The 18,304-nt window shown below is 45.9% G+C and overlaps 2 protein-coding genes across 7 annotated transcripts in view; both read right to left on the bottom strand.

Moving 5' to 3' along the window:
- ubr4 (ubiquitin protein ligase E3 component n-recognin 4) overlaps nucleotides 1-9,611 on the bottom strand; it is a 36,040-nt gene extending 26,429 nt beyond the window's left edge. For 3 of the 6 annotated variants that reach the window (XM_047040959.1, XM_047040960.1, XM_047040962.1), the window contains exons 1-28: nucleotides 9,465-9,606; nucleotides 8,226-8,323; nucleotides 7,831-7,934; nucleotides 7,578-7,707; nucleotides 7,263-7,402; nucleotides 7,038-7,140; nucleotides 6,791-6,932; nucleotides 6,566-6,690; nucleotides 6,331-6,455; nucleotides 6,128-6,187; nucleotides 5,843-6,033; nucleotides 5,620-5,728; nucleotides 5,352-5,489; nucleotides 5,097-5,214; nucleotides 4,389-4,430; nucleotides 3,370-3,557; nucleotides 3,088-3,244; nucleotides 2,895-2,980; nucleotides 2,610-2,779; nucleotides 2,129-2,408; nucleotides 1,888-2,020; nucleotides 1,706-1,785; nucleotides 1,495-1,623; nucleotides 1,169-1,351; nucleotides 931-1,053; nucleotides 600-829; nucleotides 292-410; nucleotides 96-193 (exon numbers count right to left, since the gene is read on the bottom strand). In XM_047040959.1, the coding sequence (XP_046896915.1) occupies nucleotides 96-193; nucleotides 292-410; nucleotides 600-829; nucleotides 931-1,053; nucleotides 1,169-1,351; nucleotides 1,495-1,623; nucleotides 1,706-1,785; nucleotides 1,888-2,020; nucleotides 2,129-2,408; nucleotides 2,610-2,779; nucleotides 2,895-2,980; nucleotides 3,088-3,244; nucleotides 3,370-3,557; nucleotides 4,389-4,430; nucleotides 5,097-5,214; nucleotides 5,352-5,489; nucleotides 5,620-5,728; nucleotides 5,843-6,033; nucleotides 6,128-6,187; nucleotides 6,331-6,455; nucleotides 6,566-6,690; nucleotides 6,791-6,932; nucleotides 7,038-7,140; nucleotides 7,263-7,402; nucleotides 7,578-7,707; nucleotides 7,831-7,934; nucleotides 8,226-8,323; nucleotides 9,465-9,589 (3,726 nt within the window). In that variant the 5' untranslated portion in view covers nucleotides 9,590-9,606. Of the gene's footprint in view, nucleotides 1-95; nucleotides 194-291; nucleotides 411-599; nucleotides 830-930; nucleotides 1,054-1,168; nucleotides 1,352-1,494; nucleotides 1,624-1,705; nucleotides 1,786-1,887; nucleotides 2,021-2,128; nucleotides 2,409-2,609; nucleotides 2,780-2,894; nucleotides 2,981-3,087; nucleotides 3,245-3,369; nucleotides 3,558-4,388; nucleotides 4,431-5,096; nucleotides 5,215-5,351; nucleotides 5,490-5,619; nucleotides 5,729-5,842; nucleotides 6,034-6,127; nucleotides 6,188-6,330; nucleotides 6,456-6,565; nucleotides 6,691-6,790; nucleotides 6,933-7,037; nucleotides 7,141-7,262; nucleotides 7,403-7,577; nucleotides 7,708-7,830; nucleotides 7,935-8,225; nucleotides 8,324-9,464 lie in introns of all 6 variants that reach the window. The other 3 variants (XM_047040961.1, XM_047040963.1, XM_047040958.1) reach the window with 2 other exon arrangements.
- A 740-nt stretch (nucleotides 9,612-10,351) lies between these two features.
- Nucleotides 10,352-17,494, bottom strand: emc1 (ER membrane protein complex subunit 1). Its single transcript, XM_047040190.1, has 22 exons — nucleotides 17,294-17,494; nucleotides 16,676-16,803; nucleotides 16,466-16,531; nucleotides 16,183-16,276; nucleotides 15,966-16,091; nucleotides 15,753-15,879; nucleotides 15,494-15,643; nucleotides 15,151-15,318; nucleotides 14,940-15,011; nucleotides 14,618-14,716; nucleotides 14,422-14,518; nucleotides 14,165-14,281; nucleotides 13,106-13,305; nucleotides 12,770-12,919; nucleotides 12,486-12,647; nucleotides 12,211-12,330; nucleotides 11,963-12,100; nucleotides 11,684-11,857; nucleotides 11,331-11,541; nucleotides 11,088-11,172; nucleotides 10,848-10,977; nucleotides 10,352-10,693 (listed from the first exon to the last, which is right to left on the bottom strand). The coding sequence occupies exons 1-22, from the start codon at nucleotides 17,383-17,385 to the stop codon at nucleotides 10,514-10,516; spliced, it is 2,886 nt and encodes a 961-aa protein (XP_046896146.1). The 5' UTR covers nucleotides 17,386-17,494; the 3' UTR covers nucleotides 10,352-10,513.
- Nucleotides 17,495-18,304: the final 810 nt, after the last annotated feature.

Genomic DNA, 18,304 nt, shown 5'->3' with positions numbered 1-18,304 from the left:
GACAAACACCTGACTCAGCCATGTGCATGGTACACGTCATGACCTTGCCACGCCACACCACACACAGTGTGAAGGAGACACAAACGCACACATACCCATGAGCCGATGTTGGGGAACTCATTGGTGTGGATGTTGTTCCAAGTCTCACACAGCGTCTGCACAGCTGAGGGCAGGTTCTGCATAATACTCTGGCCTGTGAAGTCACAAGTACACGTCGTCAGGTGGAACAGGTCTTTTTTGGGTGTGAAGTGAAAGCACGCATGAAGCCAAGCGGCCCAGGGTCGAGCGTACCGAGCATGTTGGCTTTGCAGCGCGTGGAGCCGATGGACAGCACGGCAGCGTAACCCTGGAGCTTGGCCTCGGTGGGCTTGTTGTCGCCCTCCTCAGGCAGGCTCATCAGCAGGTACGACCTGTCAGGCAGAAGGACAGCACATCACTGCAAACAAGCCGTGCACACCACAGCACATCCCTTTTGTGCACCATCCCTTTAAGGGTTTCCACGGGTTTGCTCCTTATTTTCCAACCAATCCCATAAGCGTCTCAGTCCAGCTAGTTATGCTGTGTGGTGATCTCAGCGGAGGGGGCAGTGCAGGTCTCACCTGGTGAAGGCAGCGTACAGGTCTATGAGCTGCAGAGTGGCAGGCAGCAGGTTCTTGGTGATCTCTGAGGACTTGTGAGGGTCCGTCTCCACAGCCACCTTGGAGAGGTGCTCGTCGAGAGACACCTGGACTTTGGAGATGACGGCGTCCAGGGTGTAGATGGCCTGGAGGGAGGGCACCTGGTGGAGAGGCAGGATGCTGCTGGGGTCCACACAGGAGAAGGCTGAGATCTACGACAGAGAAGCACCACCTCCAGTCAAGCAGCTCTCATGACGGGTGTCCCACAGGTAAGTCGGGTATTGTAGCCCTCCAGGTCAGACCTCCACCGTACCTGTCTGGCAATGTACTCCTCAGCCAGCTCCACGTCGTACTTGACACTGCTGCACTTGGAGGCGGTCATCTCGATCAGAGTGGCGGCCTGGTCCGACTTCATCCCCTGCTTGATCAGGTGCTCCTGCCGTGGACCACAGAGTGACAGGTGAACACCAGACTCACACACCCTCTCTCACCTGCACGTTGCACATCTCTGGGAGGGGGCCCCCCAGCAGCAGAGGGGGACGGGGACGGACCTTGATCCAGTTGACGTAGGTGGGGACTCGGAGGCGTGACGACCAGCGCAGGGTGTGCAGGATGTCACTCTCGCTGGAGTCACTGCAGCCCTCCTTGAGCTGCTCCATGAAGGCCTTAGCGGGAGGCAGGACTCCCAGGATCCTCCACAGCACCAGGAAGTAGTATTGCAGGGAGCACGCCTCCTATAGACGACAAGGAAGGCCACAAACCCGGAACATGACCATGCGGTAATCAATCGATCTGTTCTTGAGAAATGACCTGAAGGCGTCATTCCCAAATGTGGAGCGTATGTGGAGCAGAGACTGCCAGGCTCCAGGCTCCTCACCATAGGACTGATTGGCTTGTTCTCCTGCCTCCTGGCCGTGTCAAACTGAGATCCAGCTGCCAGCAGGGAGATGAGCCAGGAGTACAGCTCATCGTACTTCACCGCTCCATTGAACAGCTTCTGGAAAACCTGCACAGATATCAATACCGTGAGACGGTTGCTCGTTTACCTCGGAGGACACGCCGAAAGCTCTGTGGTCGAGGGGTCTCACCTTGCCGTCCAGGCGGCTGCGGTCGTCTTCTGAGGCTTCGGGGGAGAGGATGCAGTAGAACTTGGGCTGCTGCGTGGAATCTGCAAAAGGATCGGTCACTGGTTAGATTGCAGAGAAAGATCAACACGTCTTATGTGTGCAGTAGGCTTCTAAGAGTGGTGCTGACTGAGACGTCCTCCTACCTGCAGAGCAATGCTTGGACCAGTTCTCCTCCACCTCCTTGAAGCCGTAGTACAGGGGCAAGGAGCAGCGTTTGCCCCCGTCCTGGGTGGAGCCCCCTCCAGAGCAGGGCGGGGTCAGGAGGTTGTACTGCACCTGAAAATCACAGTCTGGCAGTTACCTCATACGCCGCACACCAGGTCAAAACCAACCGAGCAAAGCCTGGGAACAAAACCACTCAAAGAACGAGAGCGATCCGCTTACCTGCTCAAACAAGTAGATGGGCGCCTTGGAGAACTGATGCAGCAGATAGTCAAGGACCAGCAGCATGCGGGCCAGGTTGAGGGGCACAGCCTTCAGCTGGGAGTCCCTGTTCTGGGCCACCTCGGTGATGGCCTGGGTGACCAGGGTGAGCACGGCCCTCCTGCCCCGCTCCGACAGGTTGTGGAAGAGGAGCAGCAGGAGCTGCAGGTGCTCCACGTTCAGGTCCTCGTCCCCGGGCAGGGAGCCCTGGATGGTGTGCTGCTTCAGGGTCCCCACAAACCTGCACGCCAGCAGACGGGACAGGGAAACAACACAGGTTGGTTTGACCCCCCCACTGCTGGACGAGACTCGTCGCCTTAATGCTTTCAGTGTGTTGCTCAACGTTCGCTTGACGTTGCAGATACAAGGTCATCCATCGTGGGAACGTTGATATGGGCAATAACAGCTGGACATCATGAGTGTAGTGGAAGCTCTACTGTACCTCTCCCAAACCTTCATGCACTCAGGCACGTCTGGTTCTCCCTGCTGGGTGGCCTTGTGCTGCCAGATGAGCAGCAGTCTGGAGAGAACGGACAAGGACTGGGGGTGGATGTACAGGGGCCAGGGGCCCTCGGAGAAGGGGGCCACGCCCAGCTGCTGGAGGAGGGTGCTCTGACAAAAGGCGAGACATGGAGGTTTCCCCATCAGCAGAAATAGCAACAAAAGCATCGAAGCGTTTGTGTAAAAGTAAACTAAAGAAACCACACAAACAGGAAGTTCCTGTTACCTGCAGGGCGGGAGAGGGCAGGTCTGATGTTACCAGGGTGTGGTTGAAGTGGTACAGAGCCAAGGCAAACTCTTCATCTGAGGAACCTAAAGAAACAATGGAGGCCAATCACTCACTAACCTTGACACGAGGTCAATTACGCAATCTATACAGGTACTTTCCAGACAAGCATTTCATATATTTTGTGGTCAACCTTTAACATCTTTGTCCACATCTTTGATGATGCTGGCCAGGGTTGCCATGTGCTGCTCATTGAGAGACACGCTCAGGTAGTTGCGGATGAAGTTGTTCCTCGACTTGAGCATGGAGGAGGTGATGAAGTTCAGGATGCTGGAGGCCAGGCTGAGAAACTGGAACAACAGTGACAAGGGATGAGCTTAGAGCAGAGGAACATGGATGACGGTCCATCAGCAACACCATTCCAGTTTAGCAGTATTGACCTGTGGGGCAGCTCCCCCCTGTGGCTGGGACTCACCAGCTCAGGGTCTTTGCGTCCGGCCAGAATGTTGCCGTTCTCTCCTGCGTTCTGCTTGCTGGGGCTCTTCAGCCTGGGGGAGGTCTCCAGGGGAGGGGGGGGAGGAGGGGGCGGAGGGGCCACCTTGTCTTTGCTGGGAGATATTGTCTCCTCAAACCATAGGCCCAAGATGGGCTCACTGTCATCATCTGAAAACAGGCCATATGGCATTACATAACACACCAGTCACACCTAAGTAGTTGCTGTGCACACACAGACTATTGGTGCGAGACATTCCTTTAGTGCATAGGCCTGCTGATGAAGTAGATCCCCACCAGCATAAACATTACTGACTAATGCGGTGTGATTATTTTTTTAATTACTCATGCTTCTTTAGGATATGACTTAGCTTGCGGCTCACACAAAGCAACACACTGCTAATCCAAACTGTCTTTGAACTTAGTACTCAGATTCTAGTAGCTTTCATCTAAGTGTAAAATGTAAAAACTAATCAAAACATGGGTATATTTCAGAGCCAACCGCAATGTTTCAAAGATCAAAACATTCTCCATTTCTTCACAAATTGTCTTGATACACAAATTCTGTATACGTTTCAAATGCAATCCAACCTAATGGCAGTCAGGCTCTGACAGATATACCCATGATCAGTCAGTGAACTACCATCCACATAGCTGCATGCATCATAGGATCACACTATTTATGTGAGAAGCCGGAAGAAAACAACATATGGGCTTATTGATGCATAGCTCAAAGGGAATGGCACACTGAGCTACTTAGAGCCATTTAGATAGAAAACTGGCCCAGATCAATTCATGCCAAGCTAGACTCAAAAGTCTAGGAAGCTGGATGTTGGAGGATATGGTCATCTGTAGCTCTGGTGCTAGTACTACTGCTGCTGCTTCTACTGAACCAAGCTGGCAGGAGCAGCCGTCTGTACTGACACAAACACAGTGGAGGAAGCAGGTCTAGGACTGTCGAGTGGAGCCCGCTCCGTGGTCTAGGGACAGAAAGCTGCTGACCTGATGAACAAGTTGCTCTTGTCCTCTCCTGTCTTCTCTCTGCTGAAATAACAGAAACTGTCACTAGCCTGTCGTTGTGGACTTCAGGGGCAATGGTGTGAGAATGAGAGTTGTGTGTGTGCGTCCTGCGTGAGCGCGGACTGCTACCTGAAGCCTGCGCCGACTAACCTGCTTCTACACTCTCAGGCTGCCTGACTCGGTTCCGTCTAATGCCAACTGAGATTTTACGCCGGCTGACACACCAAAACTCTCTCAAAACATCTTTGGCTCTCCTCAACCCTGACGCTAGCCCAGGTCAAACACAAACAGAGCTCGGCTTTCAGCAGGAACAGAAAAACTCACATTAATGGAAAAAAAGCACCTCTAAAATTGATAACAGAAATGTACACTTTAGCTTGTTACTCCCCACAGCTTCAGGATAATGAAAGCATAACCTTGTAATATGGTCTATCAAGGCCTGCATTGTACTGCATGTATAGTTTAGGGTGCATGACCTTGCATGAATAGTACATCCCATGACTATCCTTTTGAAATATTGAAATAAGACTTTCATAAGTTTGGGCTAGAAGGATGAAAATGGTAGGAGGCTTCATCCCTCCCTCCGCCTGATGAAGGGAGGGGGTTCCTGGTGGTGGATGGAGGGAGGGAGGGGGTTCCTGGTGTTGGATGGATGGAGGGGGTTCCTGGTGGTGGAGGTTGCTAGAGTACCTTGGCTGCTGTCCTCCTCGGTGCTGCTGAAGTCATCTTCGTAGTAGGTGTTGGAGTCTGTGGAAGCGCTGGCATCGCTGCTGACTGAGCCTTTCCTCTGGCGCTGGAGCACACAGGCCTGGACAGGGAGAGATACAGCCTTCAAACAGCGGGCCACGCAAATCAAAGCAACCCCGTCGAAACACTGGCTTGGCTTGGATAGCAGGCTGGGCGGGCGCTGCCAACACGGCAGCAGGTTAAAGCCCGTGAGTGCACCTTCTTGTAGGAGGTGGAGAGCAGAGTGAAGAGCAGGTTGGTGAGAGGGACCGAGTCGATGAGCCTCTGGACCCTCTGGATGGAGGTGCTCTGAGCCATGATGGAGAGCTCGGCCGGGGGCCCGTCACTGGCCCCGCCCTGGGGAGAACAGAGGGGTTGGAGGGGAATGGAGCATCACTGGGAACCAGCCGCACATCATGTCCCTCCACTGTGCTGTTTGATGCTTGTCTGGTACTGAGTGTGTGCTGGGCGGAGGGGTTTCACTTACTGCACTGACCCGGTGGAGAGCCTCCACCTGCAGGTCCTGGAACAGCGACGTGAGGAGCTTGATGGAGTGGTTGGCCAGGATGACTGACAGGACGCCAAAGCCTTGGTGTCTGATCCAGAGACAGATACCGTGGGTTAACACATCGCTATCGTGCATCGCAAAGGACAGCGTGAAAGGCAAGGATTTGGTTTTATTGAGCTGAGTGTGATTAGAAAGTGTTTACCCTTTGCCTGGGCCAAGTTTAGGAGAGCCTGCCCCGTCTTTGGTGCGAGCTGCAATGTCACGCACGCGCAGGGCAGCAAGTGGATCCTTCTCCTTGCCCTTGTCAGCCAGGGCGGTGGGACTCAAATTGAGGATCAAATACAGGCTGTTCAACAGGCACCACGCCCCCAGCAACTGAAAGTTCTGATAGTGCTGTGAAACACAGAGGTGGACAGACCTCAGTTAGAACCATCCTACACAGCTCATGAGAACAGGAAAGACAGGCTGGACACTACAGAAGCCTTACCTCTCCGCCTGCTCTACGGGAGTTACTGATGGCTTGGCCAATCATTTCATAGATTTCCAACTGCATGAAACACAGAGTGGCAAATGAGAAAGGTCAAAGACTATAATAGAGGCACACTGTATATTACCGGTATACAGTTATTTTAACCACACATTATTGTGTGGCACATACTGACTATCGTGTGGTACATTGGTTACACTCACACATTTCTGTACTATGGTAGCAGCATCATTCTCATAATCTTCTTCCTTGGATCCAGTGGAGGCTGTGCGGAGCTGCAAGCAGCTGCCCACCTGAAGGATAGCCATGCACGTGGCCACGCTCACACCTAGGAGGAGACACAACCACCACGCATGAAACACCTGCAGACTGACAGGCTCCCACAAATCCATCTGTCAAATCCCATGTGAAGCTAGCAGAGAGGGGAGTGGTGCCTACCTGCATAGAGACAGCTGAGGGCCAGTACAGTCATGTCCAGTAATCTCCCTGGAGTTAGGGGCTCCAAGACAGGCAGGGAGAGAGTGTCCAAGGCCATGGTTACATCTATCACCAGAGAGTGGAACCTGAGCAGTGGTGTGGGAGTAAGAGATCAATATCAGGAAGTGTAAATAAATGCTGAAAGACATTTGCGTCTCGGCTGGAAAAAGGACCCGTCAAACTCACCCGTTACGGACAGCGGTGGCGTCTGCAACAGTCGCTGGCATGATGAAGAAGGAATTGGCCGAGACGGCGTCCTGAAATCTGTTGATGTATCGTAGGAAGTATGGCAGGTTGAGGCAGACCCGCAGCAACTTTTCTGACCCTCCTGCACACAGAAACATCAATATATCACCACATTGTGCTTATGCAAGGCTTACACTAGGTGCACTTTACCTGATCAGGTTATAGAACAGATATAACACATGCTCACCAAGTTCCTGTAAACTAGACACATTCTGGGAGATGAAGGCATTCTTCATTTTGGCCTGCAAGGCCTGGTCTGTCGTGGTCTGGTCGTCACACTCACTCTCAACCTTGCACACAAAAAGTTACACATCAGACAGGGAGAGCAAAGCCTCTTTCCAGGACTGAATTCCTTTCCGTCAACGTCTATTCCTCAAGTGTCTCCAGGTGCTTGTCTTCCCGCAGGACTTACCTGCGTGTGGCTGGAGGGAGAGGCCAGGAGGGTGAGGTCAGGGTTGAACACAGAGGTCAGCTGATTGAAGAAGTTCATTTGGACTTCTTTGTGTCGCAGCTCGGGGTTCACCGGGCTAGGCAACTCCTTCTGGTCCTCCACTGTGAACAGACACACACACAAGAAGCAGGCCGCCAGGACACGCATCAGATTCATGACGCAACTAAACTGAAGTTTGATGAAACAGCTCTCTCTTCGCTTCTCTCGCGCCGTTGTCATGTTGAACTTTGGGGCAAGACGTTTTCAGGCAGGACTTAATGGCTAGCAGGGACTCACCATCTGAAAGGGTCTTGACGGTCTGGGGAAGTTTGGCAGACTTCATCATAGCTGTGAAAGTAATGATCTCGGTCCTGTCCAGTCGACTGCAGCCAGTGCACAAACCCTTTATCAAAAGGATCAGGTGTTTCTGAAGAAAAAGGGAGGACGGGCACAGTTACTATGGCGTTGACATCAAGGCAGCTCAAGCTGTCTATATGCACTCCTTAAGTATCCCCAATGTTTCCATTAGTAACTGGCTACTGCGTCTCACCTGGGACACAGCACATGCTTCATCAGGATTTTCCAGCCGCAGCAATGAGAATTCAATCAATACTTTACAGGCTGCTGCTACCGACAGCAACTGATTCCTTGGGACTAGAAAAAAGGATGACAGATGTAAACAAATTTGAATTCAGTTCTAAGCTCTCCTTTCAAACAAAACAGGCAATCCTGCCTACAGTACACTAGGTTTGAAATCATTTCAGTTTCAGTTCAGTCAATTCAGGAAGTAAGTGGCAATATAATCCAGCCACCTCGGTAGGCTAAATAAAACAGGCTAGTTCACAATACTAACATTACTAGGTGTACTAACATTTGCTGACATAATAAAAATACACTTATTGATTACAAATGGCACTTAAAAATTGTTTATGTATGGATACATACTTTGCCCACATACTGTCGTGATGTAATGGGCAGAAAGTGCCACAAAGGATGAGTAGAATGGCTCATACTGTTTATCATGGTGTAGAATCTCAGACTCGCTACAATAAAAAGATAAAACCACAGTGTAGTTACTTCATCAAAATAACTTGCATCACTATACAGTTAAGAAGGCCTACATTCAACCCACAGTTACGATTTTAATCAATCATTCTCATTTCCCCTTTCGAAAGATGTATGTCCTTTCCCATGACATTTCATATTAAAGCACCTTCTGAAGAAGGTTGGTATGTCCTACACTTTCACTGGTTTTCTCTTATTGATATTAGTTACTTGACCTAAAACAATAATATTATTATCATATTATGTCAAACATATACCTACAAAGTTTGGAAAATGTGTATAGCGTGACTTTAAAAAAAATCCCTACTGTCATGTGATTCCACTCCAGTTTTACAGTGTCAGATCATTTGTAGGTGTTAGATCAACATTGTTTTAGATTAGGGTACTTCATGAAACACAGCTAAAACTATCTAGCTAGAACTATCTAGTTGATGTAAAAACAATGACAACATCATTAATGATGAACTCAAATTCAACACCATATTGTTTACAAACATGCAACATTGATTCAGCGCAGTATGTCAGATTAGATTCAGTGACAAGCTAGCACAAGCTTGCTTAGTTAGCACTAGCAGTTACTCTCCCTACACAATGTTTAAAAGCTCACAACCAATACGGTCTATAGTAGGCTAATGAACAAACATAAGATAGCTATCTAGCTAATGAAACTAATGTCATAAGTTGGTATGACCCCTTGCCGTGGAACTTTGCTAGTCAGCCAACTAAACAGCTAGATAGCCAACGAGCTAACCTGGATTGTTGTGCATTTAGCTGGATAGACGAGCTGACAACATCAAGATGAATATGGGTAGCTAGCTAAAGTTAACAGTATACAAACGTTAGCAGGAAGAAATAAGAAATGTGTATGAGTGCCCATTATATTATGTTGATATATTGTTTTCTATAATTACGTTAGTTAGCTAGGTAATAGAGCTGGTCTGGTCGGCCTGATGATGAAGCAGATTCCTACAGCTAGCTTAGCTAACAAGCTAGGTAGCTAACTGTTAGCTAGCCTTCTCACCTGTGTGGCAATGGTTAGCTAGCTTGCGTTAGCCGACTCGAAGGATTAGCAAATTGTGTAAGGAACATGGATATTATCACAGACATGATCATTCTTACCTGTTGATTATAGATCCTATAAGCTGAGGTAGCTCTTTCGTTTCAAAAGCCGTATACGAGGCTGATAAAAGCGGTCGTACTGCTGCAGCCCACTCTGGTTCAACATCTCCTCCACTCGACGCCATCTTGAGGTTCTGTAGAAAGCTAGTGCTACAGATTTTTTTCTAACATGAAAAAATATGGCCGAGCCAAAAGGTCCGACCCTGCACGGGCCAGTCAGCAAACCTGATACAGTGTTGCTTAGTAGGTACAGTAATTTGCAATCATGTCATGTTTGGTAAACAATTATGTGTAGAGCTATATATAGAAAATCCATTATTATATGCACAGTAAAATGCATTTAATGTATGCAAAGAAAAGTTAGTAAGGAATTAAACATATATTACCAACATTATTACAACAAAAAATGTTGTGTTGTACTATCCAGTGAGTTGTCTGGCTTAGGAGGGTTTGGGATACACAATTTAAACGTTGGGAAGAATCAATGTGTACAAAGAAAACATTTTCCTGAACTCAATTGAAAGTCACTTTTATTTTCTTTCTAAGGGTCCTTCAAGTCAGCTTCACCATACAAGGAAACCAAATTTACAAACGTATTTATGAAAACATTTTCCAATGAAGAAAGCAAATAGTTTAATTTGTTACTGTGATTTTATTATTCTACAGTCAGATGTGCCTAAAATCCACATCTATATAATTTGCTCTGATTTCAACTTGCTATAACAACCTAGGCCCTTGTCCAGTGTGGGAGACCAGAAATATATCTATACATAAAACACAGAATGTTTAAATCATTAACTTATAAAATCTCACAAAGACTCAGTGACCTGACATTTCTTGAACTTGTTAAAATAAATTAGAAAAACAAAACACAGGAAAGCTTTTTCAGCCATCATGATTTTATATTTCCCCCAGCAACTCCACATGGAACACTGATACGGACTACGGGCTGAGATGACGGTTTCAGCCTGTCGATATCCATGGGCTGGGGTTACCCATGTAGCAGTGGCAAGATAAAGACAGAGACCTACTGGTCATCTGTGAATACTTTACCGCCATGCCCGATTGAGCAGTTTCACCTCTGCCAGGCGTTTACTAATCATAGTAGCAAAAAACAGTCCAAAAAGTACACTACTAATCAGTACATAGTCATAATCGTCCTTCAGTACATCAAATTGTTTGGATGGGTAGACTCTGGTTTGGTAGATGTCAAGACCATATGCCACCACCTGTGAAAGCAATACCAGTTTGTTTTTATTTAGTTTCACTAATATTTTCATTATAGTTGGCAAATGTGACTAATGAAGGTATATTGCTAATATATGTGATAAAAACAAAACAATACAGACAATATTTTTTTAAATATGACAAAAAGGGGCTAACCAGACAAGTGGACTCCAGGCCAGAGGGGGCAGTATAAATTCCTCGCACTCTTGACACTGTCTGGTTGTAGTTGATGAACCACTCTGTACGAATAGGCATCTCTGGGGCATAGGGTATCAGGTTTTCTTCACTGAAAAACATATAATATTTTTACCTTCAGGCTTTTGTTTGACAGGGATAAATTATTCATCGACTGGGGTAGGCCATTCCGTAACAGGTGGGATGTGTAGTTCCACTAACCGGCTGTGCTCAGAGACAATCTCAGGTCTCCGTGGGTCCACAAACATCTTGGGTAAAGACAAAATGGCTCCTGATGGCAGACCCACTACAAAACAAAAATATACACAAAGGAGATCACAGGATAAATGCACAGCGATTATTTTTAATATATTGTTGGGTGGGTTACTGGGAGAACAATACATATATATTTCAGTGCCAGATCTTATACTGAATGTCAGTTCCATGTGATTTGATGGCACAGACCCAGGAGGTGGCGACTGGTGATGCCCTTCTCTGTGAGTGTGGCCTCCAGGGTGGTGATGGGAGAGGGGAAGATGTAGGACTGCTGAAGGACCTGGGGTGGGTAAGGGCGGTCCAGTGAGCTGAACACAGTGCTGTTGTACAGCTCCATTCCCTCAAAGAGTTCCAGCACAGAGAACTCATTCCTCCGGGACCTTGTGCTCCAGTATTCATACTGTGTAAAAATGGGAGATTGACAGGACAAGTACAAATGAAACATGTATAGTACTGTATATAGTTTCCTGGACATTTTACAGTATAACTATGAACATATAATTCGGTTGATTTTCTGAACAGGGGATTAACGGTTTACTCACCACTACCCAGTTCTCGGAGTGGACAAAATGCACTGGTCCTCTGGCCTTCCTCTGGATGGCTTCATGAATGATGCGTCCAGTCACACCATCAACCAGGAACATTCCCACAAAGCTGCGCTCCTGATTCAGGTCTGTGCTTTCAGTCACTACGGCCAGGAGGTTAGGGTTCAAGTACTACAGGAGTGAACACACAAACGTGATTACTGTACTTACTGATACTGTAACATGATTACAGTTTTTAAACTCTGCTAGAGCGTAATCCAGCCAGTGAGCCTTCACCTTGTAAAGCACGCTCCTGTCTCCCATCACTCTGCCCTGGGAGTGCACATGCTCATTAGGCCTCTTCCCCTTGACTGAGACAATCCTCTGCACTTCGGTGGGGATTACCACCTCCCAGATGAGCTCAGTAGAGAGGTCCTGGAAAACACAGTCAACAAGACTGCAGTTACATACACAGCCTCCTTGTCAGTGGCAGTCATTTGGCACAGATCACATACAGTACTTTGTGCATGGTGCTTCCCACTTGCCTTGCGTAGCCTGAACCCACTCAGTCTTCCCTGGTTTGAATCCACCAGATAGAAAAATATGGAGGACGCCATTTCTTGCAGCTGTTGCAGCACATTCTTTGTTGAGGGAAAAGCGGTCACCTAGAAATATGGAAGAGGAAGGAAAGAAAAAGGTTCATTTACAAACATGACACATTTGAAGGCAAGAGGAGAAGAAAGGTTTCTGGAACTGAGGACTCCATGCTCCAACTTCACAATAGGCCATCTAATTCTCAGTCCACTTTTGGCCAACCAACCTTGTATTGGTCATCAACAAGCAGCAGGACTTTGGCATAATCTTGGTCCATGACCGGTAGCAGCAGAGACTGGAGAACAGGCCGGGGCAAAGCAGGCAGGGCAATATGACTCTTCCTTCCAAAGATGGGGTTGAAAACATGTAGAGTGGCAAGTCCAGTGCTCTAAAGAACATACCAAGACATAAAAACATTGATACATAAATATATGACACAAACTGTTTTGCACTTTCACAATTACTTAACATAAGTGATGGCTGGTTAAGCGTTAAGTATGATCATCCTACCTTGTCCTTGATAAGTAAAGTGCACTGTGGGGGATGAGGGAAGTGTGCGGTGGTTCTTTGCACCATCAGCTTGAAGGCTGCATTAGGCTGGACATTCTCCAGGTAGTGTTTCCACAAGATGGTGCCAGACTTGCTGTCAATGCCAAAAAGCTGGACCAAGAGGGGGAAAATGTATTATTTGTTACATGACTATCTAGGCAAATCAACTAGTAGTCAAGACAGGAGTACACTTTAATCTATTATTTGGGTGAACTGGTATCCCAGTTTAGCAAAGAGGTTGACGGTGTCACCAAAAACAAATTATACAACAATAGATTGGGGATTTCTATCTCTCACCTTCCCAGAAGCAGTCACCATAACCATCATCTTCTGCAGATTAAACTCATCTCTGGACAGGTTCTCGATGGTCACCTCGTTCTTGACCTGGCTGCGGGGCTTGCGTGCATCATAGAACAGCTTCCACAGATGGGCAAGCCACGCCTGCAGCAGGATGAGCTGGGAGGACAGTCTCTTCAGAACCATGGACAACAGCCCATCTACATGCACAGCAGGAGAACAGGGGATTAGAGCACTTTACAGGAACCTGCAGTTCTGTCACCGAGTCACAGAACAGAGCCCCAAAGAGAAGTGATGAAACAGGACCAAGGCCAGAGGATCTTTACATGGGTTTAGGTGAGCCCATTACATTTATTGATAACTATAGACATGGAAATAGGTTTGATTTTGCCAAAGTGACTGTATCTATTCTAGGGGAAGCACTCCCTGCCTCCAGCATAGCGAGCAACATACATACAATATGAGGCAGGGAGCAAATAAAGTAATAATCCCCTTTGTTAAAAAGTAATCTACAGACAACATGGGGGAGATGGGGATAGTGGAGGCAGCAGCACAGCAAATACAACAATAGGGAGTGAGTGTGTGCGTATCCGTGCAGCATTATATTGCCGCCTTACCGGACGTGGCCCAATGGGCTTGAAGCAGGCTTACACAGGTGTAGTTGATGAGCATAATGACGCTCGCTGCCCGATTATCATGCCTGAACTATGCTTCTCTCATGAAGTCCTGTACTGTAAAGACCAACACTTCAAAACTTGTGCAGCAGATGCTATACTATGATAAAGGACAGCACTTCACATTACCTTGTATGGCTTGATCCAAGCGCAGCGGTTAGAAAGAGCAAAAGAAAAACAAAGCAAGAAGTGAAGCCAATGACAGACATATAAAGTAGATTAAGGAAAACCGAAACGTCAGGCGAACAAGCAACATACTACCTGGAACACATGGGTCTGGGTTTTGGACCCAAACAAATCCTACCAAAGCATTTAACAAACTTACAAATGATAAAAATATTAAGTAGTAACGTTAAGCACAGTAAATTCTAGTTGAATCCATTACCAGCCTTCTTGCCAAACTCTCCCTCAAGCTCCGCCTGGGTCCCAGTAAGTGGTAGATCCACCATTTCCATGGTAACCACATCAGCCAGAGCCTCTTCTCTGTTCCACACACTACGGCCTTCAAAGACAGGCAAAACAGAAAGGGGTGAGAATTTTAAAACCAGCCAACTTAGGTCCACACATTGTAGCCAAACTCTTTGCTCCTTAATGAAGTATGCAGGCTATGCTATTTGCAACACAGAGCGGTTTGAACAGTACCAGGTTGTTGTATGAAAGTGAGAGCATGGTCTTCAGTTTGCACAAGAACCCTATAGCCAACAGAATCATCCTTCTTTAGAAAGGCATGGACATACAGCTGGAAAAAAAATCAAATAACCAAACGTTACCATATTTAGGGTTCCATTGAAGTTTATATCCAAACTGCTAGGCAAATACCCTTGATCTGTGTACTTACCTTGCATGGCTTCCCCCCATTAGGATCTATATTATAGATTACAGTTGTGTCAAGGAGCCTGCGGCCAGAATCAGCACTGAAAAGATTAATGGAGCTTGCCTAGAGAGGAAGACAGAGGGCAATTGGGGGTTACAGCTAGTGTCTGAGTTGGATATTTACAGTAAAATAATGGTGGTGGTGGTTACACATGCTTGGGAATAAACAAGTCTGAATATTTACACACATACAAGGCTCATCCCTCCCAGTACAAAAAACAACTGCAACAGTTCAACAGAAAGTCACAGACTATGAAGATGAAAGAAAAGGAGGAAGAAATACTCACAGTTTCATTTTTGGGCATCATGACAGCAACCACTGTCTTCTCCCCTGTAGTTGCAAAGGAAACAAGGAAAGCCTAAAACAAGAAACAGATGTTTAGTTTTCACGGGCCTCATAACCATTGTGAACCTGGGATGAATCAAACCAAACTTTGTGCAATGGAGCATCTAATATTTTTAAATAATAAACAAACAAGACTGGATGGAATGATGTACAGGTTTGAAGTCTCTGAGGGTGAGGATGAGATCGTTGTTTAGCTGCATCAAGAGGTGATGGTCTGGCCCCAGCTGAAGGAAGAACTCTGACAGTGGAGGCCGAGCTGGGTTAGGCTGGGTGGAAACAAGGACGGGCTGGAACCCTGGGGTCACCTCCAGGTCAAGAGACTAGGGTGAGATGGAGAGGAGACAATCATAAGCATGTTGCCGTTTTCCCCACAAACACAAGTTTAAAGTTTGTCAGTATTATACAAAGTATAATTTAAAAAATCATTCAGCCTGCATGGTTTAATCAAGCTTGGTATTTTTTGAGGAATAGTGTTTGTTATTGGTATATACATACCTGCAGGAGTATCTGGTTCATCTGTCCCTCTGTCTGGAGGGGAAGGGTGTAGAGAGCCATGGTGACAGGGTCAACACACACCAGGGTCCCCTGGCCTACCACCACACAGCTGCCCTGCACACTGGAGAGCCATGGAGCTTCAACTGACCTCTACGGATACAGTTCACAACCAGTAAGTGAACTGGGTTCGGAAAAGCACAATACAGCAATGTATGTAACAAAGAGTTGACAATTGCTACTAGACTGCTGATAAAAATACCTGGTTCATGATTTCTCCGGTTTTAATGTCATACTCTATAATTGCAAGGTGTGAATGAGCAACCACTCCCAGAACATAAAGTTCCCCATCGCCCCCGGAGTAGACTGCCTGGTAATTCACAGTGTGACTGTGGAAGACATGATCATTGTCAGCACAAATGGGTCACAAAAAAAGTATTCTATTATTATTCCAAATACAGGAATGGTTGCTTACCTCTCAGGGAGATTCTCTACCCATTCCTCATGGCCATCAGAGAGGTAGTGGACGGAAATAGCAGCTTTCTTAAGAACAGCCACATATCTCATAGAGTTTTGCATCACCAAACATGCTGACTGGAAACTGAAATGTGGATAAGTACAGAGACATGTCAAACATGTGTGATGAATCACCCTTACACTTATTAAATGCAGTCAATTCATGCAACAAATACCTTCCAGTGTCAAGCACCATTTCCCAGTTGAGCCCTCCAATATTTGTGTCCCAGGAACGAAGCAGGCGACCATTACCAACAACTAATACAGCATCTATAAGACAATAAGACTAATTTAAACTAAATCTAAAAAGTCTAAAAGAATGGGAATGACGGGACTGGTGGAAAGCTTATTTCACCAACGATGTATTTCTGTATTTAACAAGAAAACCTCACTTTAGATGTTATGCGACAATATAACATGTCAAATACTAATTCAAATTTTCGACTATTATTTGGTCACCTTTTCCATGCACGAGAAGAGTATCAATAATTCCCTCTGGTCCTGCCTTGTCTACATGTCGCCAAGCTGTTGAAAATATAGAAAACAATTGTCAGTGGAGGTGCAAACTGTTTGTAAACAACTCAATCATAACTCAATCATACAAATAAAAAAAAAGGAAAATCCTAGTACAAGCTGTGCATTTTATTGTATAAATTACGAAATACTCACTGAGGTCTCCAGTCCTGGAATTAAGTGAGGCAAAGATATTCTGGTCGGTAGCTAAAAGTAGCTTCTTAGAGGCCTGCGATTGCGAGTCTATATGCGCAAAGCGCACATTGCCCACGTATTGCTGTCGCCTGGATAGAAAAATATACATATGGACAGTAAACTCACAGTTTATTTAGTTATTGTTAGTCCGAGCTAGTTTATTTACGTAGTTGACAGTATTATAAACTAAACATAGCAAACATGTTGTCATACATTAATGTTCACCCATTGGCAATGTTTACTTATTTGATCAAAAGAAAGAAGATGAGAATCAGAGCTAGCTTGAATGTTTCCTTCCTAAAGATTTGTGTAGTACAGTATTCACTCTCCCGTTTGGACAGTACGACACACACACAGCAGTTTGATAGACTAGCTAACTACATGTCTATCATTGTTATACAAAATACGAAATATAAGTGACAGTGCATGGCCATGTGTAACTAAAAGGTGTGCACCCTAATAGTTGCTTGTAGGCTACCATCTATACAGCGGTAAATGCTAAGTTGCAGAGTTAGCTTCCTTAGCTAGTCAGCTTGCTAGCAAGCCACATAATTAATGCTAGCCTGCTACAGTACATACCAATCGAATTTTCCAACTTGATCTTCAAAAACGGCGCCTGTGATGCAAACAAGTTGTAGGAAAATAACAAATGACGATATAATACTAGCCATTGTATAAGGCAGGAACGAAACCCCACCTTGACCGGCAATGTTAGCAAGTTGTTAATAGTAACAAGCTAGGCGTGAAGACAATTTCACAAGGGTCCTTGCAGGTCCTCAGAATTATGACAGGAAATCCATCCCCAAAATAAAAAACCTTGCTTTTGAAACCTTGAATACACAAATATTTGCATTGCTTATAGATACTATCTGAGATCTTAGAAGTACATTTAACATTTATTCACAGAGTAAATAACTCATACTGACTGCCCTTTTAGGTCAGGCGTTGTACAAGCCTCCTTATTCTCATTGCCACTAAGGAATTGTTCACTAAATGTACTGGCACTGAACGGATTTGGCAGTCATTTATTGTTCGGTATAAAGCAGTTGGATTTTTTCATTTATTTAAAGAGTACAGCAACAATAAGAAAAGCATTATGAAGAGAATGTGAAAAACGAAACCTACTATCTACAGTCATGACTGAAAAGTGTTTTGCCACAAAAACATTAGATTGCATTACATGGTTGAGCTTATTCGTGGTCAGTTTTGTAATGGTGATGTGAGCTTAACTGGGTATACAAAAAGCAGCCTCAGAACCGATAAAGTTTTGCTTCACAACATTTGAAAATGCAGGCCTGCAATATTATTGTTAAGCGATACACAATATGCATACACGTACGAACTTTTGAAAAGGTGCAATGCTTTGTGGTGTAAAAGTTGAAGATTATTTTGCAGACGTGTACATGCTCTGGAGAATCTGCCAACAATTTTTCAGTGCCCTTATGAGCCGTTTTCTTCTTCTTTTGTTTCCCTTTGTTTTCTTTCCAGTGGAACAGGACACACTCTTTTGTCTTCTCACCTGAAATTATAAATTGGTATTAGATTTAAGAGTCATCACAGCCAGCAAACATTTTGTATTTCTCTGGTGGT

This window comes from Hypomesus transpacificus, chromosome 18 (genome assembly GCF_021917145.1).
Source record: "Hypomesus transpacificus isolate Combined female chromosome 18, fHypTra1, whole genome shotgun sequence".
In the NCBI taxonomy this organism is placed as follows: Eukaryota; Metazoa; Chordata; class Actinopteri; order Osmeriformes; family Osmeridae; genus Hypomesus; species Hypomesus transpacificus.
Note: the sequence above shows the minus strand (reverse complement) of the source record. Positions and strands in the feature narration are given on the sequence as shown.

What these genes read in the sequence shown, in the direction of transcription:
- emc1 (XM_047040190.1), bottom strand. Translation starts at nt 17,385, where the DNA reads ATGGCTAGTATTATATCGTCATTTGTTATTTTCCTACAACTTGTTTGC. An exon ending in CCGGAGAAATCATGAACCAG is followed by an intron (nt 15,644 to 15,752) that starts GTATTTTTATCA and finishes CTGTATCCGTAG; the next exon opens with AGGTCAGTTGAAGCTCCATG. An exon ending in TGAACCAGATACTCCTGCAG is followed by an intron (nt 15,319 to 15,493) that starts GTATGTATATAC and finishes ATCTCACCCTAG; the next exon opens with TCTCTTGACCTGGAGGTGAC.